At 30.9% G+C, this 23,645-nt stretch overlaps 1 protein-coding gene across 5 annotated transcripts in view; it reads right to left on the bottom strand.

The window, feature by feature from the left end:
- Nucleotides 1-385: 385 nt before the first annotated feature.
- LOC105204464 (UHRF1-binding protein 1-like) overlaps nt 386-23,645 on the bottom strand; it is a 47,540-nt gene continuing 24,280 nt past the window's right edge. For 4 of the 5 annotated variants that reach the window (XM_026141279.2, XM_011173547.3, XM_026141278.2 and 1 more), the window contains one exon: nt 386-4,279. In XM_026141279.2, coding sequence (XP_025997064.1) covers nt 3,909-4,279 — 371 coding nt within the window. In that variant the 3' untranslated portion in view covers nt 386-3,908. The remainder of the gene's footprint in view (nt 4,280-23,645) is intronic. The other variant, XM_026141280.2, reaches the window with a different exon arrangement.

Below are 23,645 nucleotides of genomic sequence, written 5' to 3'. Positions count from 1 at the left end.
TTGCCGAAGTGTCCTTTTTTGACGTGTTAATGTGCGTAAAAATTGTATACTTGGAGTTACAGCGTAAACTCGCGTCGATGTATTGTAAATCCAAGTGTATTATTTTTACACATAAATGGCACAGGACAATAACACATTGGTTGAAGACCTTTTTTGCATGTTTCTTTTAAACAACAAATCATATAAAATAATGTAATTAATACATTTGGCACAGACGTTTTATTTTATAACTCGATAATTATAGCAAATATCGCAAAATGGTATGGCTTTTTTGTTCATTTTTATCCCCTCTATATTCTCAAAGCGGTAGGTTTCCCATTTCTGGGACACCGTGTATAACCAAGTTTTCATGTTACATATTTTATTTTTCCACGTATTATATCAATATTGATTACATAATAAAATTTTATTTTAACATTGCTGAAATATACAGTTGATAAAATAATATATTTCGACAAAGTATACTACATTTACTATATTAAAATCAAGCTATAATAATTCAGGTGTTACACTGAACATATTGGCATATCCTCAATGTCATTTATCCTATTAAAATTATCTAGTAACTGTAACGTTTCACAACAAAAGCTACGGAGAAAGCGAACGTGGCAAAGCATACGTTGATTCATTTGTGCTCTCTCCGCATAAATGAATGTTGAAATCGCACAACCCACTCTTCGAATCTTTAGCACTTTGATATTTGGAAATGACGATATTTTCAAATATATATACTATATTTCTGCTAATATATAAAATAGGTTCATTTCGTAAACTATGGCTGCATCGTTACTTCGGACAATGTGTCACATGACCGTTGATATACGATATGAATTTACGAAATGGGACCGTCGCTCATGCACTAAATGGCATGACTGTTCTCCCTTCTTTATATATACAATATATATATATATATATATATATATATATATATATATATGTATATATGTATATATGTATATATGTATTTATATATGCAACATCTTTTTGGTACTTACTAACTAGATTAACTAATACAAAGTTATGTAAGTGGAATTAAATGCGCCTCCAAAACTCTTGCCCATTGACAATGGTAAAACATGTTATCAATCCAATACACATGGCCAAAATAAAATTAACAATGTCTAAAATCGGATAACAATATAAAAGTTTTATAAGAATAATAACTATCTAAAGTAATTATAAATCGTCTAAATATTGAACTATGTAAATATTGAAAAACCTAAATAATTATAAATTATAAAGGTATTCTACCAAAGTATAATATTATCGATTTTCTTATACGATTTATTCATCTTCAACTTCCTAAAATTTGTATGTAATGTAATAGGTAATTAGTAATATAACAAAATGTGTTATATATGTAATATAAATAAGAACTTAAAATATATAAAAAGGAAGAATTCAAGCTTTGCACCGTTAGAAACAATTATATTCAATATACAACTACATAGCACATTACATTGCGGCTAATTGGATAATAAGATTATAGAATGTTTTCCCTCGATATCTCTAGAAGATTATAAGTCTTTTCGTTTTTTTTAAATATATATATTGGGTATATATTACTAAAACCTTTAAAAAAATGGAAGAAAGAAATAAAAAATTCTTTATTTATATTTGCAAAATATATAATATAAAAAATTATATATTAAAAAATAATACTAAAATTATATTACATAAAAATGTATGTAAGATATAGATATTTATTGTACAACTCTAATGATTAAAAACAGACATGACTTTAGTGTAATATTCTAATATAGAATAAAAACATTTTCGGTGTTAATATTAATTAATACCATTTAATATTAATTAATACCAAACATGTTTCGTAAAATAATTAATTCACCAAGAAAAGAACTATGAGCAAACTTTAGGAAGTTGATCTAACTCAGACTTGAATGATAAAAAGACATTGATACAATTAAACTGCAAGGAAAATTATTCCTGCAATATAAAACGTTATCAGACCATATAAATGTATTGTACATATAAGCAAATCCTTCATTATAGGTATGATATGTGCATTATAAAAAGCTTATCTGTATATCTGAAAATAACAAAAATTTCAACCATTACCTTTCACTTCTCTCTCTCTCTCTCTCTCTCTCTATTTCTCTCTATCTTTCTAAGCCTACCTTCTTTACGCTTTTTTCAGTCATTGCGTTCATTAGTTAAATATTATACATAACTACATCTTATTGCACTTTCTAAGCAATTACATCACCACATAGATACATGATCACGATATTTGTATTTGTTTATTAGAAAATATTTGCCGAGAGAACGCACCGTTCAAAGTCTCATCTAAATGGAAATCTATCTAAATGGTATATCTACAATACATGAAATATGTATATTAAGAGCAGAAATTTACATTAGAAAACAAATTTTAATTACATCTTGTATTCGTCGCACTAAAAAAATACCTTCCATTTATGTAGGATTGACCAGCAATCCGTTATAGAAATTAAATCTATCGAAATAAAACTCTAAGGAAGCTATTATCAGGATTAAGTGTAAACCAAAAAAGATGTAGTAAAAAGATCATTATTTGTAATCCATCATATTACAATTCGCTTCCTTTAAAAATTCACCAAATCAATTTCGTTTCTGACTTTCATATAAATTATCTGAGAGATTCTAGAGCGACTACTGTAGACCAATATCTCCGAATTTTATACAGTCTTATTGAAACGCGTTTCAAATCACGTAACTATTATTATTTATAAATTTCATTCGATGAATAATTAAATCAGTCAATATAAAATTATATGATATAATACCACTAGATCACACAATTCCCATTTTTAATCTATCCATAGGCTCAACTATCATATATTATTAAATTACAATCATCTGTTAAATCATCGTGCTTTGCAGTATGCTCTTACAAACCGTAATGTCCGTGGAAAACAAAATATAAAAATATAATCAATTGTAAAATCAATCTCGATATATTTAAATTATAATGGATTGACTATTGCACTTGCTTATTCCGTACATGTACATATACATCTTCCTAAAATCCTGAGACAAGTATACTTTGAATATATTGCACACACATGCAAATATGCAAGTACTGTTCAAATAGATTTCAATTTCCGTCTTAAAATGCAAAAAAATGAGAAAAACCACATTTATTAACATAGATACTAAACCAACTCTAAACAAATTGTTTACATGATTTATCTACATTTTTATCATATTTTAAGACTATTACTTTGTTTTCGGAAGGATATGTATACTGTATAAGTATGTATATATAGATAAATAACAAAATATTTATTACTTATCTATACATACACGATTATACCAAAATAATGCATAATACAATAAATACGATCATACACAACTTTCAATCACATTATTCATAAAGAGTCGATACACAAGCGAATTATCACTTATCAAAAATTCGTACGATAAATTACTAATTTTGCAGTAAAATACAGAAAACACAGATTAATATTATAGTTCATTATCGCCTTGTATTAAATCACGGTAAGAAAATTGATATTTTTCATTTAAGTTTGCATACGTTGTATGCGCATCTATATGATTCTTATCATTGTGTTTTACATTATAAGCAAAAGACCTAAACGGCAGTTACTAGCATAATTACGGCAGACGAGAATAAGATATCTTAAGAAATAGTTATAGATTTTATAGTGTTTCAAAAAAATGAAACTCATTTTAATCCTTATTAATTCGTAAAGTTGAAAACGTATAAAGCTAAAAATTATAGCATTAACACAATAAACATTCTATTTAAATAAACCAAGTCTCTTTGCTCTACATAGAGACAGCCTAAAGTAAAAAATGTTTTTTGCGTAATTATTTATAGAAACTATAAATAATTAAGACTTATTAGAACTACAACATTTGGAGCAATCAAAACAACTGGTGTGCTATCTTTTAATAGACCATGAAGCTCTATTACTACCTCCAGGACCGTCTTCCAGTCTTTGATTTCGCAGCTCCGAAATAGTTTCGTGTAAGAGTCTCTTCTCTTCTAAAAGACTCGCAATATCGTCTTCCGCGGCATTCAAACGAGATCTTATTATATCCGATTCCTCCTTTATGCGCATTAATCTCGCATTTTCTTCTGACAATCTCTCCAAAGCACCCATACGACGTCTCAGTTCTTCATTATCCAATTTCAATTCCTTACTGGATTGTCTTAGAGCTTTCAATTCCCTCTCGCATTCCGCATTCTTAAGCAGGTAACTGTTGTCACTCGATAATGCTGTATTTGGACGATTTTCATCTACTGTAGTTACTAAAAAGAAGAAAATCATTATTTGACCTACTAAAAGTTATATTGTAAATTCTAACAAATATAATCAAACATAGCATTATTTAGTTTCTTTCAAAAAAAGTAATAATTAAAAAGGAAAATAAATATACACTAATATACATATATCTAGTCACACCAATGTCAGATATGTGCTATATAAAATATATAATTTTTATAATAAAAAATGGATACTTATAGATTGTATTAGAAAAATATTATAAATTATATTAACTAGAGTATGTATACTTATGACAAAAGAAATTTTTTTATTAATTCAATATTTGTCTAATTCTTCATAATAAATTTAAAAAATCATCAACATTAAATAATCAATCTCATGTTGATAAAAAAATTGCTGGTACTAATTTCCATTTTTAAGTACATCATACATACAAATCTACTAACAAGAGCCCAATCACAATCCGCTTTTAATATTTTTTCTAAAATTAATAATTTTTGAATTATATATTATTTAAACACGAAATATATTTCATCAAAAAATTCCTAACGTCAATCTGATGATGCATCCTTATCGGCCAAGACGTTATATCTTGTATGAATGTAAAAATAAAAACCCATCAATACTGATTTTTCTTATGCATTATTGTATATTATGTTAATATGGGATAAAACTAAAAAACTCACAATATTCGGATTATGCTCGAGAAACGCGTAAAATGAGACGTATATTAATGTAATTCTACAGTAATGTAAAAGTCACAGCAACTTCAGTCAATCAAATGAAAGTATATAAGGTATAACGTCAAAACGTTTGCGCACTTATTCAAATAAGCATTTTTTTTTAAGTAATATTTTTCGTTAAATATTGATTGTGCGCCGATACAAAAAATAATTGCTTTAAAAGTCATATACATATAATCTGTTAAATAATCATTGTTTTAAAATTCATGTTAAAACCGGAGTGTCTGGAACAAATTCACTTCTTTTTAAAATATGTGATTAACAGGGTTGGTAATTTTAAAATACACAGTAATAAAGTATATAAAAAACCATAAAAGTTTTGCATCAAAAGTAATCAGTCTCTCTCGTCGCGCCGATCAGTAAAGATCTATATGTTGTGTAAGTTACAAGTGACCAGAGTTGAATATGTTATATAACGACTATAACGACGAACTGTAAGTTCTAATTATGTGCATGAAAAAAATTTTTTCAATTAATACGGCTTAAAAAAACGCTCATAAATATATTTTTTTCTCTAAAGTCTTGATGATCAAGAATCGAACAAATTGCATGAGTAATATAATGAGAAGCAAATGGTCGTCGAACATTTGAACACGATTTGTATCGCGGATTAGGAAATGACAAAGCAATTAAGAAAATTATAGACTTTAATTGCCGAATTATTTACTCGAACTTCATGCCGTCTTGAAAAAATTGTTTGTGTTTTGCGTCATTAATGTAAGAGTGTTATACACACACACACGCGCACGCGCACGCGCACGCCCACGCACGCACGCACGCACGCGCACGCGCACGCGCACGCGCACGCAGCACGCACGCACGCACGCACGCGCACGCGCACGCGCACGCGCACGCACGCACGCACGCACGCACGCACGCACGCACGCACGCACGCACGCACGCACGCACGCACGCACGCACGCACGCACGCACGCACGCACGCACGCACACACGCACACACGCACACACGCACACACACACACACACACACACTGAAGAAGACTCCGTAGAGCCGAAATGTTTATGTCGAATATATTAATAAATTTATATTTTATACAAACACCTAAAAATTTTTTTGCTCGTCTCACTGGCTTTACTTATTAATTCATAAAAGTTTTATTTAAAACAATTTAAATATATAGAGAACGACTCCGTATAAGTGGCCACTTCTTTTATTTCGTAAATTAATAGAGATAAGCTAGAGAGATATTCGACCGATACATGTGTCTAACATACAAATTCAAATAAGAAGGCCTATATGGTCATAGCTAGATCTTAGTGCTTTTATATATACGTGTGATTTTATATACTTTCTCAGACTCAACCAAACTGCGTGCCGTTACTTTCGGTCATATAACACAGTTATGATCAAATAAGAGTTAGTAATATCACTTTTATTAAATTAAAATTAATTTAATAATACTTGATGCTTACTAGCATCTATATTAACCCTTTCCTCCGTACCGGAGATTCGGGAGGTCCCAGGTTCGAACCCTGGCTGAGGTGATATTTTTCGCAATAAATTCTTTATAGTCTTTCAGGGGGGGAGGGTTAATATAGATGCTAGTAAGCATCAAGTATTATTAAATTAATTTTAATTTAATAAAAGTGATATTACTAACTCTTATTCGATCATAACTGTGTTATATGACCGAAAGTAACGGCGCGCAGTTTGGTTGAGTTTGAGAAAATATATAAAATCACACGTATATATAAAAGCACTAAGATCTAGCTATGACCAAATAGGCCTTCTTATTTGAATTTGTTAATAGAGATAAACCTAATAATAATAATATCAAATTATACGGTTTGAACTAAATTCTATTGTGAGTACAGTGATCACTTAAAGAAATTATATAAATTATGTTAAAAAACAGGCATACATAACTTTCGCATGATAAAATAAATATTTCTATATGATAAAAGTTGTACCGTTCTTTCTAATGAATACAACAATGTATAATATATTAAATTATATTACAAATTATACAACTCATGTTGGTTTAAAATTTCATGGGGGAATACTACTTTTTCAATTTCAGCTCTGCGGTGTGGCTAACTTCTAACTGTGACTTTATAATCAGATGTCAACATGTTACATGTCAATCGCCAAAGTAAGAATCAGAAGTTAACCCCACTGCAAGACTGAAACTGAAAAGATAGTACATTTGTCCACGAAACTTTAAACAGACATAATTTGTATAATTTGTAAAATGATTTTGAAGTCGTATATCATTGTACTCATTAAAAAAAAATGTCACAACTTTTATTATGTAGAAATATTCAGTTTACCAATAATACAACAAAAAGAGGCCAATAAAACAAGTAAAAATTCAGTTTACCATGTAAAAATTATGCATGTTCTCTCCGTTCTTTAACATAGATTATTTCTTTAAGTGACTACTGTAATCACATTAGAGTTTAGTTCAAATATAATTTTATTATTTTTATTGAGTCTATCTCTGTTAGTTTACGAGATAAAAAGGAGAGACCACTTATACGGAAACACCTTGTATACAGGGTGATTCAAAATAACATATTGGTCCCGTTACTAGCATATTCGTAATCAAATTTTGAGACGATTTTTCGTTTGGTAAAAATTCGTCCAGAGCTTAGTTTCCAAATTATAAAAAGAATTAGTTAACTTATGACAAGTCGGATGCAAGTGGTAGACAGGGGCGGCGCGACTCACTGTTACACGCGGGTGTTTCCGTGAGTCGCCTGCTGTTCTCAAATGACTGACAACAGTACACGGACAATACATTCCTATTTAAACTTTCTCTCTCCGTCTTTCTCCCTCCCTCCCTCCTTCCCTACCACCATCCCCTCCTCCCCCTTCTCACTCTCTCTCTCTCTCTCTCTCTCTCTCTCTCTCTCTCTCTCTCTCTCTCTCTCTCTCTCTCTCTCTCTGCTGCCATCAACGCCAACTATGTCTTAGTCCTTACGCTTAAGGCGATGCTGGACAACATATATATATATATACTTATATGTGCTTATTTTTATTCCGGCTTTTCTCTTAATTGGCTTTATTGATCTAGAAATCCTTTTACACGATTAAAGTAGTGACAAAAATATTTGCCGGAAACTATAATTCAATACAAAAAACGAAAGTTGATTAAAAAATTATAGTTTAATTATCGGCATTTGCAGCCGATTCGTGACAACATGTGCCCCATATAAAAGTTTTAGACTTGGTATGTATAAAATAAGTAGTTTACGGCGAGTAGAAAAAATGAAAGAACAATACGACGCTTGCAGAATGATCCTAGAAGTTCTAGTATAAGAAAAAGGCCTGAATAAAATTTGTTTATGTAATTTTCACATATATTGATGCAAAGAGCATAAATTGCGTTCATGGTAGTTCAGAAATCCTGCATTAGAGGCGCTAAAGTAAAAAAAACAAGGACAGACGAGTGCGTTTGACAAAGAGCGTTAGCCTTCTCCTTTTACTCTTTGCCTCACGCGCGACCCGAGTTCGTAGAAGAAAAATCTGCAATAATCTGAAATACCGACGTCGAGTGAGTTTCACCGTCAGTCCAGCATCGCCTTAATGGCACACCCATCGAAAATACAGATCGCGTAATCAACTTCGGCTTGACCTTTACTAGCGTGCTGAGCTAGAATGAGCAAGTTAAGGCATCCTCCCAGCGGGTAAATGGAGTGCTCTGGCGTCTGAAATAGTACAGGCACTGCCTGTCGCGCCTTTTACGAGTGCGACTGGTGTCCTCTCTAATTTTCCCATTCTTTGATTATTGTTCTGCTGTCCTAACTGATCTAACTGGTCAGCAAAGTCTCAAGCTCAGACGGCTTATAAATCCTTGTGTGCGCTTTATTTTTGACTTCCGTAGAATCGATCATGTCTCCCATCTCTATCCCCAGCTCGGTTGGCTGAGCGCGGAGAACAGGAGATCTTACCTCCTCAGCTGCCTGATCTACTCTGTCAGCAGTACCGGGACACCTTCCTATCTAGCATCCTGTCTGGTGCCTCGCGCCCGATCACGCGCTACTTCTAGGGCTTCTTCGCTCGACTTTGCTGTACCTTCCAATCGCATATCAACTTACCAGCGCTTATTTTCCGTAGCTGCATCTACGTTTTGGAACTCACTTCCCGCACCCATCCGCGGTGCTGTTTCCACTGGCGCCTTTAAGCGTGATCTTCACCACCTTTTGCTTCATAGTGAGGCTCCTCATTTCTAGGCCTAACTGCGTTCTAGACTATGTCTAATTAAATTATCATGTTTCTTTACTTTACTTATTTTCTTACTTTTCTCGTTTTCGTTCTCGTTTTCACTTGCTTAGCATATAAATTTTTCTTTCTGTTTGTATTATATAAATATATATTATATTTTTTGTTCTGTTTATTTTTCTATTATGTCTGTATATTATATTCACTGTTCGCTCGCGCTCAACATTTTATTTAGCACATTTTTATTTCTATTCTAATTATTGTTTTTATTTGTATCTCTATTATTATCTTTATATTTGTTGTTATTAGTTTTAAGTTGAACTATTCTCTGATCTGTATCATCTGTATATTCTGCCTGTCCTTAGAGGGTTTACCCTAGGACAATAATAAACGTCCAATCAACCAATCAATCAATCAATCAATCAATCAATCAATCAATCAATCTCTCTCTCTCTCTCTCTGTCACTTTAATTATGCTTGTCTGTTGTATGTTTAGCTATGCACTTAACTTGTCAAATATCGATCTTTGTCATCCGGCCGTCAAATATCGGGATTACTGTGAAATCTTCAAGTTTACATTATTATAATGAATGTAATATGCCCGTGAATAATAAAATTTAATGCAAATGAAATTACTTAAATATCATTTGCAAGTTAAAAGTAGCACATTTTAAACGCACAAGAAGGGAAGAAAGGATAGAGAGAGGGAAGAGGAGGGGCGTTCGAACAAGTTTAAACACGTTTACTCACGCATCATCCCACACGGCGATCAACTTATTGTTTTCACGATGCGACAGTTCAATTAAAATTTGTCCTCTATCCGGGTCTATCCCTCAAAGTTGTTTCACATTTTATCACATTTACATTATTTACTCTGTACTTGATCAATAAACGCGGAACGACGCGACGAATTGATCGATCGATTTTATTACTTATTATTAATCACTACTGATCACTACAATCATTCGACGCGTTAAAATTACTCGAAAAAACACGTATTTACGTTACGATCACACAACACGTGTTCACTCGACGATATCAAGCAGTCGACTGGATGTTATTGGTTATGTTGTTATAAGAATGTCGAACGATTGGTTAAAGCCATAAATCAAAACGCGGCAATTCTTTTAACTTGCAAATGATATTCAAGTAATTCCATTTGCATTAAATTTTATTATTCGCAAGCATATTACATTCATTATATAATAATATAAACTTAAAGATTTCACAGTAATCTCGATATTTGACGGTCGGATGACAGAGATCGATATTTGACAAGTTAAGTTTAAGTTAAGCATAATCAAAGTGACAGAGAGAGAGAGAGAGAGAGAGAGAGAGAGAGAGAGAGAGAGAGGAGAAATAGGAAGAAAAAAAGTTTAAATAGGAATGTGTTTTCCGTGTACTGTTGTCATTTGAGCGCAGCAGGCACCTCATGGAAACACCCGCGTGTAATAGTGAGTCGCGCTGCCCCTGTCTACCACTTGTATTTGACCCGTCACACTCTAAGTAATTCTTTTGAAAACTAAGCTCCGGACGAATTTTTGCCAAAGAATTTAATTACGAATATGCCAGTAAAGGGACCAATATGTTATTTTGAGTCACCCTGTATATGTATAGGAAAGAGTGGGGTAAATCTATTTATAGCGTTTATCTTCTATAACACGCAATGAAGTGTTAAGTTAAACTAAAGCATTAAACTGAGAGTTAAAAGATAATTAAAAGCTCTAGCTGAATAAGGAGGGTAAAGATTCCCCGCCCCCCCATTACAGATTTGTCTGAAATTTGACCCATCTTTCAGTTATTAAAAAACATTAAGTTTCCTAAATTTTCAAGCTCAATCCTATTGTCCATAACCTTGAAAAGTGTTTTTTGGTAAATAATTTTTTTTAATTGTGGTCAATGAACGAAAACATTACTAATACTGTGTAATTACCAACACAGCACGTAATGTTGCAGTGGTATCACAGTAATATTACAATATCACAAAAATATTACATATTACTATAAAATATCGCAGAAATATTACTGAAATATTACACGTTGATAATAACATTAAAATATTCCAGTGACATCGTTGCAATATTTAATAGGACCTAAAAAACAAGGTAATGTCAAATGACGTTTCTTATGTCTTATTAATGCAACGTCACTATCTCTTTAATTTTGATATTTTCAGTATTCTTAATATTCTTCATAATTTCGGTACCCTATTTATTTAATTCCTTACAATATTATTTAAATATCATAAACGAGAGTGTCCCAATTACGCACAGATCCGATTGGACATCAGCAATCATAGCGGCCGATGCTTAGAGTATTTCCGTTAGTTGGGTTAGATTAGATTACGCGATTGGTAGTGTCCGATCGGGTCTATGCGCAACTGCGACTCACCCACATAAACATCACAAAAATATTGTATAATATCACATTAATATTACTGTAAAATATCACAGTAATATTACTGTAAAATATTACAGTAATATTACTGTAAAATATCACAGTAATATTACTGTGATGCGGTTTCGCGGACATTTTGATATTACTGTCATATCACAGTAAGATTTCAATGATATTTCTGGTATATTTCATTGTAATATTGTAATGAAAAAGTGATATTACTGTAATATCAAAGAAATATTACGTCACGGAAATATTTGTCGGTAATGGTAATGGTAACGTTTTCGTTCATTGACCATTGCATATAATAGCTAACACAGCTTTTAAGCTCGTTTCTTGTTTGTAATCTTAAAAATAAATCATATTGTTCTTTATATGACATATTCTCTTTTGCAATATTGATTTTGTACAGGTCGAATAATTTTTAAAATTGTTAAAAAATCATTTCATAATGAGATTGTAGACAGTGAATAAACAATCTCCCTTGTTTTAAAAGCTGGATTTAATTTGAACTGTAAATTTTTGGTATTTCTCAAGCTACCCTGATAGCCACCTGTCTGTGTTGTTGCTGCCATGTTGCCAAAAACAAAGGGCATTAGTTTTTAGCAAATTTAGAACAAGGTGTGTGCCTTATTTGCCTTTGGTTTGACATCACACAAATTCAGCACGTTTTGCTGCCAATATCCTGTGTATTTGCTGTCAACGATTTATCGCTATACATAAAGAGCGGGCGGATCCCAATTGCACACAAGACCGATAACACCACCACTCGCAGATGCCTAGAGTTTTTCCATTGGTTAGGTTAGATAAATCAAGGTGATTGGTTGGTGAGCTATCGCACCGTCCGGTGAGCTATCGGATTCCGTCCGTCGAAAACGGTTAAATTTATGTTTTGTACTTTTATTTATTTCAAATACATAAAAAATAAATAAGTTAATTCTTGTTTCTGCTGGATTGTCACCATCCTGCCGAAAATGTGCGATTAAAACCGATTAAAAAAAGTAATCCAAATTGATTTCTGCACCAAAGTAAGGTATTAAGATCGATTGAAAATAAGATCGGAATCCAGATAGATTTATTAAAACGGAATACATTAATGTAAACGTAATAAATGTTTAGTTTACAAAAAAAATTTGTCTTGTATCCTTTCCGTTGAAAAAGATTAAAAATTTGAATTAAACATTTATATACAAGATTAAATAACAATACAAATTATTTACATGTAAAAATGTAAAATTTTATGCAAACAGCGTTCCACACATGTCACATTTGAAAAGAATGAGAGCGAGTATTCGTCGCAAAGTTACAACAAGCAGGTCCTAAAAGCTCACTGAAGTATGAGCTGGGGAGTTGGCCGCGATGGCGCTTAGATATAACGTCTGTAGCCGCACTCGACTCACAAAAAAATCCCCCGCGGTGTGGCCGCCCAGCGGTGGCGTTAGTACTTACTTGTTAAATCTATTTCAATCCGATCTGATAGCCAAGCATGTTTTGCAAAATCAGGCAACTTAATGCTGAGCATAAATTTTCAATTAGTTGCTGTGTATTTGCTAAAAACATAACGCACAGTCATACGTATTCAACAACATGAGAGCAACTGTTGCTCATTCTGTTGCCAACAAGGTGACTTCTATTCGTGGAAAACATTTTGTCTTATCAATCATTTTCGACAACATAAAAGCAACATGATGATAATAAAAAAAGTTAATAATGCTGTGCTTTTGTCGTATATTTGTTAAAAATATTAAATATATTAATTATTGTCTTGTAGCCAAATAAAATGTCGAAAATGATCCATTTGCGTGTGTGTACGCGCATGTGCGTGTGTGACTGTGTGCTTGCACGAGCGTGTGTAATGTAATAAATAAAAAGGAGTAAATAAATTATTTTTTTTTTATTTCTATACGGGCCATTATTTCTATTAATATCAATAATAGCCCGTATAAAAATAAAAAAAATTAATTTACTCTTGTGTATTTATTACATTACACACGCTCGCGCAAACACAATCACACATGCACACGTGCGCGCACACACAAATGAATCATTGGACATTTTATTTGGCTACAAGACAATAATATATCTAATGTTTTTAACAAATACACGACAAAAGCACAGCATTATTATCTTTCTTTATTATCATCATGTTGCTCTTGTCGAAAGTTACATCGCTACCTAGATGCAACCACAAAATAGTCTTTATAAGCAAAAGTAACCACAAAAAATAGCCAAAAAAGGCGAAAAAACGGTTTGGGAGATTTAAGAATATTCTCATGGAAAAAAAATCCTGAAATAAATCAAGAAGATAGTTTGCATAAAAATACAACTATGAAGAAAATATAAAGGTAGCAAGTCTTATAAAAGCCGAGATATTACAATTTGAAACTTTCTGCGGCTTGTAAAATTAAAATTTTCTATCAAATTTGAAAACAAAAATTTGTGGTTATGTGTCTGAATAATGTCTACTACCAGTTAAAATTTCAAATCTATTCATAAAAAAAAGATTTTTTTCGTGTTTGTTAAGTATGTTTACAAGTAAACATATATACACATATATTTACATACAGGATGTCCCATCCCACAATCCAGAATTTAAATTTTAATAACGTATTCCTTACTTAAAAATAAGACAAAAATCCTAATACAAAAATGTCAAAGCTATAATACCACTCAAATGAGAGGTATTTATAGTAGGCGAATCAGGTAGTCTAAAAATTGCGCGCTCAATGACGTACAATGGGTGCTTTTGCACTTTTGTAAACTTGTTATTACATTGAAGTAATTGCGATGATATTGAAATGCTTTATTGATTGAATTATATTTAAATATAAATTAATGCATTATACATGTCATAATCATATAAAAATATTACAGGATATTAAAAATAATTATAATAAATTGTCAAAATTCACGAGAAGTCAATAATTTACAAGACAGCCAACTTCAAAGAAAAGATACATGTATGTCACACAACTCGGCAATACACAATGAAAAATGTGTTGATAACGCAAAATTCTTTGACACGTAATTACATTTCCATTGATATGAAAGTATATGCTGTAACAATTTTTTAAATAAATATTGTTATACAAATCCCGATAGGACATTTTTTAAATTGTACGACGAAATATAGCATAAAAATTATAATCAACAATTATGTATGTACATTTACAAAAATGAATGTAGGAGTAGACTTTTTGTAAAATATTAATAATTAATTGTTTACTTAATTAACTTAATTATGAGGATTTGATTATGAGCAAACTATAAGCTAATAATCAAATATTATTAAATATTATTAAATCGAATCTGGAAATATAAAATAATTCGTAAAGAAAATTAATTGAAAAGCTGTAATTGATTTTTAATCATAGTTTCAAGTTCTTGTCATAAGACTATTAATTTTCTTGTAAACAAATGTTACAAAGAAAAATGTAATCCAATTAACGGTTTACAATGCATTATTACTCAATTTGATCTAATTTTAAATTAATTTCTAAATTATTGAAGCATAATTGACGATTTCATGATGATACAAATAATGATTCATTCACTTTATTTCAAAATAGTAATTTTTTCTTAAATGGCGTTATTTTGACGATAATTTTCGGTTTTTACAAAAAAATACACAAGAAAATGTAGAAATGGAACGATCACCGAATGGTAACAAAATCCTTGAAAACTTGTATAGTATACTCCTTTATTTGATTTTTGACAAATGTTATTTAAAAAAACTTTATTCCGATAAAACTGCTGCGTTATAATGTTGCGTTATTTTGAATAGAGATAAACTTTTAAAAAACAAATGTTATTTTTTCATTACAAACGTTTATTCTTACAAGTTTTAAATTTGTAAGATTTTATGTCCCAAACTTAAGCAATTAAATTTTTAAAAATTTAGATCTTGTTAGATCTTGTTTTTTATTAAAATATGAGTCTTAGACTTTATTTTCCAATATTAGTTTATTTTTCATTAATTTGTTCCAAAGTTATAATTTTTAAACATATCACTACCATACTCGTATTTTGGTTTACGTAGTTGCAATAATAAAATATTTAAATAAATAAATTTGTTAAATAATGTATAAATTCTTCATTTATATTAGTTAAGGAACCTACATTAACTTTTTAATATTATCTAAATCACTTAATTTCTTAATTCATTAAAAAAACTATGCTGGACATTAATAAGCCCTCTTTACAGTTAACTGGTGCCAAAAAAAAAACACGTTACACGGTGAGGGTTAATTTTAGAAAAAAGTTAATAAATCAAAATTTATTCGTTTTAAAAATAACTAATCAAAATTAAAAATTAACTTATTATGAAATTGACAAAATAAAAAGTTATTTATAATTTTATTATTTACTTTTTAACTGTTTATATACCTTTTTAACTATACTTTTTAACTTTTATTAGTTACTATCCAACCCTAGTTATTAAACATAAAATCTAAAAAATAAGTATTTTTTTATATCGGCCCTATTTGAAATGAAGTACAATATCCCCTCAAAGTTATGAATAAGACTGTTATGCCCAACCCTGTATTGCTAAGCCATAAGTAAACTGAATTGAATCAGCGTTTCTGAAGTAATTGCGGAACGAGTTTTTTGGATTGACGAATGCCCTCGTTTATCAAATACAATAGTCACTGTATTAGAATTGACGACAAATCATCAATCTGTATGATCATGTTTTGACCATAGACATATAAGGTAGACCCAGTATTAGCTATATACATGTGAAGTTGACAGAACGGAGCGAGAGGCAAAATACAGAGAAGTCTTTTTCGTCGGATTCTTTAGCTGTCTTTTATTTCTAAGAATTTCTGTCAATGATGCGCGCGCAGAAAAGAACAGAAAAGGACAGCATTCCCCACATTTTGCCTCTCACTCCGTTCTGTCAATTTCATCTTTAGACATATTGGAATGGGTGAACGCTGATTCTATTTTATATGGCTATGATTTTGACGCGTTCTGTGTTATTCCTACGTTTATAACAGTTAAAGCATTAAAGTTTAATTCTACGCATGTCCGTTTTATTCCCTCCTTGCGGGAGTGCGCAAATGTTCGAGTGAAAGCTTGATTCGCAAGCACAACATATTTTGAAAAATATTAGATTTTCAAATACATAGTAATGAAATATATGAAAAACTATAAAAGTTTTGTCTAAATATTTTTTCTACATCTCACTGTTTCGTTAATAATTGATTGGAATCAAACATAAGTGTTAGCTTTGTTGAGGATTGTTTCATCACTTAAATCTTGAATTGCGCTATAAAAAATAGTATTTTTTTTTAGATTTTTGTAAACAACATATTTCAAGAAGAATCAAATCGGTACCTGACAATTGTGACCGGTAACAATACATTACTAGGACAATTGTGACTATAGTATTGAGATTCCATTAGTCCAATCAATTTAGTTAAAAATTAATTAATCTGCGAAAAAACTCCAAAAGAACTGGATTTTTGAAGAGAGTTTTATTTTGGCATAACGAATAATAACACAAAAGTCCCTATCGATACGTTGTGTGGAAAAACCGTCATATTAAATCAAAGATGCCAAAAACTTGATTTTCAAAAATAACTCGCAAACGGTTGGATGTACAAAAAAATATTTCATATAAAAGTTGAAGAAGATGAAATTATCTATAAAAAAGACATTTTTTCATAAATCCAACCATTTCCGAGAAAAAATGTGCTGATTATATTGTAAACGGATTGTGAATATGATAATCATGTATTCCTACACTGTTAAAATTTTTTTTAATGAATTTTAAGTAATATATGAAGAAAGCATGCAATTATGCACAAAGTTAAAAGTAATGATATAATAACATAATTAAAAAGTAAGTTACAGTAGTTTTAAATAAAATAAACGTGTGCATTAAATTTAATAATCATAGTATTATAAAATTTAATTTACGCATTAATGAAATGTAAGATCTGTGACTGAAAATTAATGTACGGGTTAATAAAATATATAATTAAAAAAAAATGAAGGATGTAAATGAAATACTTTTTCCAGTATTTAAACAAAAATATATTTATAATTTAAAAATATATTAACCCTCAGCTGACACTACAGCGGATTCGATATTTTGCCATTGGGTGTACGTCACCCGACCATTTTCAATTACGTATATCTTTGTATGTAATGCATAGAATTTAAACAATTTTTTTTTTTATTAATACGCCAGGAGGTCAAAAAAAAGAATACGTACAAAAATTGAGAAATTGGATATATTTAAAATATTCAAGAAAGAATAAAATGTATTCGCAAAAAACGATTTCTTTTTAAATTCCTAGTTTTAAAAGAAAAATTATTAGAGAGATTTTTACAATTTTGAAAGGTAATTAAGAGAAAATGTACTTTAAGAGAAAAATATTGTTATTTCAATTATTTTCAAAAAATATATTTATTCTGCAAGGTGAAATGGGTTTTCAGCATAAAAAAAGATAATTTGATAGAATATTGAATTATTCGTTTTCGATTATAAAATTTAAAAAAATATAAAATATAATATAATATACTTTATTATTTATTTAAATGGAACATTCGCAACAAATTTTTGCATTATGTTGCTTACACATCGATTTGCTACATTTCAAACACTTATACGATATTTTTCGATCAAGGAAAGATATAATGAGCATCTTTTTGGTTTGTCCATTTTATTCTTTGCCAACAAATCGCGAGACTCTTGAACTTCGGGAATGTCTGTGTCTACAAATCTTTCAATTTGTACACACAATACCGTTCGCAATGTTGACAAAGTAAGACAATGTATCAAAAATGACTTGATAAAAGTTATAGTTAAATCTCATATGTAATTTTTGCAACATTTTTTCGAATTATCTTTCAGTAAATTATAAATTATTTAACTAATTAACACTAGCCTGATCTAACATCCCATAAAAGTATCACACATGCTATCATATTTTTCTTGCAGTGGTGAAATTATTTTTTATCAAAACACAGAAACAAACAAGTCTCTCGTTGATCAGAGTTTAAAAATAAAATAAATTATAGAAAATGTTTTAATTTATTTTTGCTTATTAAAAATAAATCTAATCTTTTTTTTAATGAAAATACGTACGTTTCTGATACACTGGGTGTAGTGCACCCGTAACTTGAAAAAACACGACTGTGCAAAATTTCCATTCAATTCTCGAAGACTTCTATAATGGAGAATTAGTAGTGGAGATATTAATAGAAGTATTCCCCGACTTCTGCCCCCCTAATTCTTACGGTTTATAAATACCAAGCATTTTTGTAAGTGGTCCGGGTGTACCACATGCAGTATGTCAGCTGAGAGTTAAGTATAAGAATACTAAAAACTTTAATTGTATTAACGTGTATATTATTAGTTATTTCAATTACAATTAATTAAAGTAACATTCATATCCATTAATAAAAAGTATATTAAATTTCGACACATTTAATTTTTAAGTTAGTACGAACTTAAATTTCATTAACATGTACATCAACCTTCAGCTGACACTACATCGGATTCAATATTTTGCCACACATGGGTATACGTCACTGATCGATTTTCAATTGCGTATATCTCTGTACGTAATGCATAGAATTTCAACAATTTTTTGAATCGATGTGCCAAAAGATCAAGAAGGATAAATAAATGAGAAAATTGAGAAATTGGATATATTCGAAATATTCAGAAGAAAAGGAAACAAATTCTTTATGAATGCCAAACATTTTTGTAAATTGCCCGGGTATACGAAACCCAGTGTGTCAGCTCCAAGGGTTAATATAATAATTACAAAGAATTTAAATTTCATTCACCAGTGTACATAAAAAGTTAATAAAATTTAAGAATATTTTTAACAGTGTGCCGATGAACTGATTATCTGATCTTTGTATAAGAGTCGGAAAGAGAAAGAATAAATAAATAAACTTAAATAGAGAAATTGGGAAAAGGCGAGAGAAATGGAACTTGTACCGATCACAACATCACTGCCTGCTGCTCCCAATTCTCTGTTAAAATTAATCTCCCGCAGTTGCACAAAGGGGCGCAAGTCGATATGCAGTTGCAGAAAAAGTGGATTCAAATGCTCGATGATCTGCAGCAACTGTCACAGTCAATCGTGCTTAAATTTAAACCCAATCTACTTTGTAGAAAATGAAAATAACCTTATTAATAACAAAGAAAATTTTAATAATTCGCAAGTTAGCTCGGAGGACTTAGAAAATAAAATCTTTTATGATAACAAATCTGAGATATCACCATCGCATTTCAGTATTGACAATTATATCAGATTACAATATAAGTACTCCAACAAAAAAAACATGACTTAAAAAAACAATAAAAAAAACCATGTGAATTAAACCTATTAAGGATATCACTTAAAAAAAAAATACGCCTTGCATTGTATTTTTAAAGTAGTGCAAAAAATAATACACTTGGAGATATTACTTTTTAGCATTTCTTCTTGGAAATGATTTAAAGAAAAATGTCATATAAGGGAGAATGGGCTAGCTAAATTGGACTGTGTTCCAAATAGGACCTTTTTAGTTTAAATGAATACGGTTAAGCAGATTTACATGCTATTTATAATGTAAAGTCCTTATAAGATCGAATATGTGATAGCAGTTTGACAGTTCTCTGTCATAACGTTCATAAAATAAACGTGAATATGTATTTTCAGCCATCAAGGAAAAATTTTTTGGAAAAAAAAATTCTTGTAAATTATTATTTAAAAGATACTACAATTTTGAAAGGTAATTGATTTAAAATAATTAAAGAGTGTAGAATTAAAAAAAATATCAATCATTTTGTGATCATTTTTGCGGTTTATTGCATAACATTTGTTGCAAAGTTTGAAAAAATTCGTGTCCAAATTGGATTTTTATATCAAAATTGCAATCTGATCGTAGCACTGATGCCGACTAAATCTGATCCTAGAAATGTTAAATTAGTAAAATATTATGAGTCATCAGACTCGGAATAATTAAATTTTATTGATTTCAACTCTAATTATATAATAACGATATCATAACATAATCAGGAAACATCTAATTATTAGGTTGTTCGGAAAGTAATTTCGTTTTTTTTTTTATGAAAATGAAAGACAATTTTTTTATAATAAATAAATATTTTATTGAATTATATATTGTCCATTCTGGTCCAATACCTTTTGCCATCTTTCTGACAGTAGCATGATTCCATGCTCATAAAATTTTTGTTCTTTGATGGCAAAAAACTGATCCAGATGATTTTTGACTTCTTTATTTAAAGTAAAGGTTTTACCATCTAAAAAATTTTGTAGAGACCAGAACAAATAATAATATAATAATTTATTAACTTCAGCTTACATTACAGCCGAGAAGTGGACTTGGTTTACATAAAATCTATTCTTTCTCATCCTTCCATTCCCTCGCCGCTTGTACAGTTCTTGTCTTAAGCTAATCCTACTCTTCTACATATCTTTGCAACAGCCTCTCAAATATTTACTCTGTAACTTAAATTCTACGCCCTCCCTACACCGTTTATCTATTGCCTTTTTTGTATTACTTGTACCTATTCTCACCTATTCAATTATTAATTCTATGACTTAGAGATCACAGCCTCTTTATATTTTCCATACTTTATACAAATTATTATACAATTACCTTATAGTACAATTATTACCTATTTCTTCAGTCTAAATCCTGTTGTCTTATTCTACTATTTCGGTATTATTATTTTTTGTTTTTTCCCCTCTCATCGCTTGCCTCCTTTCTTCTTTTCAATTCTCTTTCCCTCTCTTTCCATAGCTTCTTCAATATTTCTCCCTTCCGCCTGTCCATGTCTTCCTCGCATATCTGTTCTACAACTCTGTCCTTATCATCTCCTAAATCCGCAAACCATACGCTTGTTTTCACGCAATCTTTGACGTAGTGCTCTAGACAGTCCCAGTCTTCCTCGCAAAATGTACATAATCTCTGTCTTTCCTCTAGCCAATATTTATTCGCTTGTTCTAGATTATCACATCTTACTTTTATCTTGGCTCTTATTTCCTCTCCTCTGCTTAAAACCTTTACATTCCTACTTTCTAAGTAATTCGGCAACTTCACATCTAACCCTATTTTCTTATATCTCCTATTGTATCTTGCCGCATTAATTTTTTCGTTCTCCCATTGCCTCTGAATATCTCTTTCCCTGTAGTACCTCTCCCTTTCTATCCCATATATATCGCTCCAGTTGTTCTGCTCTTTTTCCTTCCAACACTCCTTAACTATTTCTCCAGCTCTCCCTACTTTAATTCTATTCTCATATCTCCTCGCTCTGATCCCCCAACCAACTCTTAATTTGTCCATTAACAGCTCTCTTGAGATGATGTATCTTGGTGTACAAAAATCCAGCCTATACATCCATCTGACGTAGTCCATCATTATTTTCTCTAGTTTCTCGATCTCTGTCCATCCCCAGATTTCCACGCCATACGCCATCACACTTTGCACCAGGTATGTGAACAACATCCATCTCTTCTTTATGTCGTTTCTACAAATTCTCTCTTCTAATCCCCATACTTTCCTTACTGCTATTCTACCTTTACCACATAATTTTTTTACATGTTCCTTATAACTACCCCTGTTATTTAATATAAAGCCTAAGTATTTAAACGCTTGTACTTCCTCAATTCCTTCTTTCCCCCACTTCCATTTTTTTATTTTTTCTTTATTTTTCCTATTAAAGACCATTATCTTCGTTTTCTCTGGACATAATTTCAATTTCCTATCTGCCAAAAAACGCTTGAGCGTGCTCATCATTTCTAGTAGTGCTTCTCCATTTTTTGCTATCAGCACTATGTCGTCCGCATACGCCAATTCCCATATCCTTGTCTTACCTATTGCTACGCCCCCTATCCCCCTGTTCCTTAATACCAACCAGAACAAATAATAATCAAAAGGTGCCAGATCTGGAGAATATGATGAGTGTAGCAGTAATTTCATCCATCTGTAAAAGCTTTTGACGAGTTACCAAAATTGTATGAGGTCTCGCATTATCTTGGTGGAACACTACACCGATGTTGTGATCGGTACAAGTTCCATTTCTCTCGCCTCTTCCCAATTTCTCTATTTGATTTATTTATTCCTTTTCTATTGATTAATTCTGGCCTTTTCTGTTTAAATGAATCATTCAATTTGTCCAGCTGATGACAGTACACTTCAGAATTGATTGTGTTGTAAAAGCTCAAAAAAAAAAAAAAAAAAACGATTCCTTTGAAATCCCACCAAACAGATAGCGTCACCTTTTTTTGATAAATATCGGCTTTCCAAATGCTTTGAGCCGGTTCATCTTTTTTACTCCATGATCTCTTGTGTTTAACATTGTTATAGACAACCCATTTCTCGTCCCCAGTGATGATGCACTTCAAAAATGGATCATTTTCTTGACCTTTGAGAAGTAAATCACAGACGTCAACGCAACGGTACAGATTTCTTTCCGTAAGAACATGAGGAAACCATATGTCAAGCTTTAAGATTAAACCTAGGCGTTTCAAATGATCATAAACGGTCAAATTCGATAAACCTAACCTCTCAGCCATCTCACGAGTTGTTATTTGCCGGTTTGCATCAATTAATGTCTTTATTGTGTCTTCATCAGCTTCAACTAACCTTCCAGAACATGGTGTATCTTCAACATCAAAACTGCCGGATCAAAATTTTGCAAATCAGTTTTGGTACTGGCGTTCTGTCATCTTCTCCATACACATCAAATAATTTTTTTCTTGCTTAAACAGCATTTTTACCTTTTCGATAGTAAAAAAGTAAAATATACCAAAAATGCTGCTTTTTACTTTCCATATTTGATAGGGCACCAAACAAAAACTATTGCGTAGAATCAATCGAACTTTTTTACAAGCAAGCCTTGCTATATCAACTGTCAAAATATATAATGATTATACGTCTTAAGTGTGAATTTGCCCTCTGTTGGAAAAAAACAAAATTACTTTCCAAACAACCCAATAAATAAATAGTCAATTTGTTTTCTTTAAAAAAAAATTTTTATTTTTGACTGTCAAATTGCTTGTTTTTACTCAATACTAAAAAAATACA

Source organism: Solenopsis invicta, chromosome 1, assembly GCF_016802725.1.
Source record: "Solenopsis invicta isolate M01_SB chromosome 1, UNIL_Sinv_3.0, whole genome shotgun sequence".
NCBI classification, from domain to species: Eukaryota; Metazoa; Arthropoda; class Insecta; order Hymenoptera; family Formicidae; genus Solenopsis; species Solenopsis invicta.
Note: the sequence above shows the minus strand (reverse complement) of the source record. Positions and strands in the feature narration are given on the sequence as shown.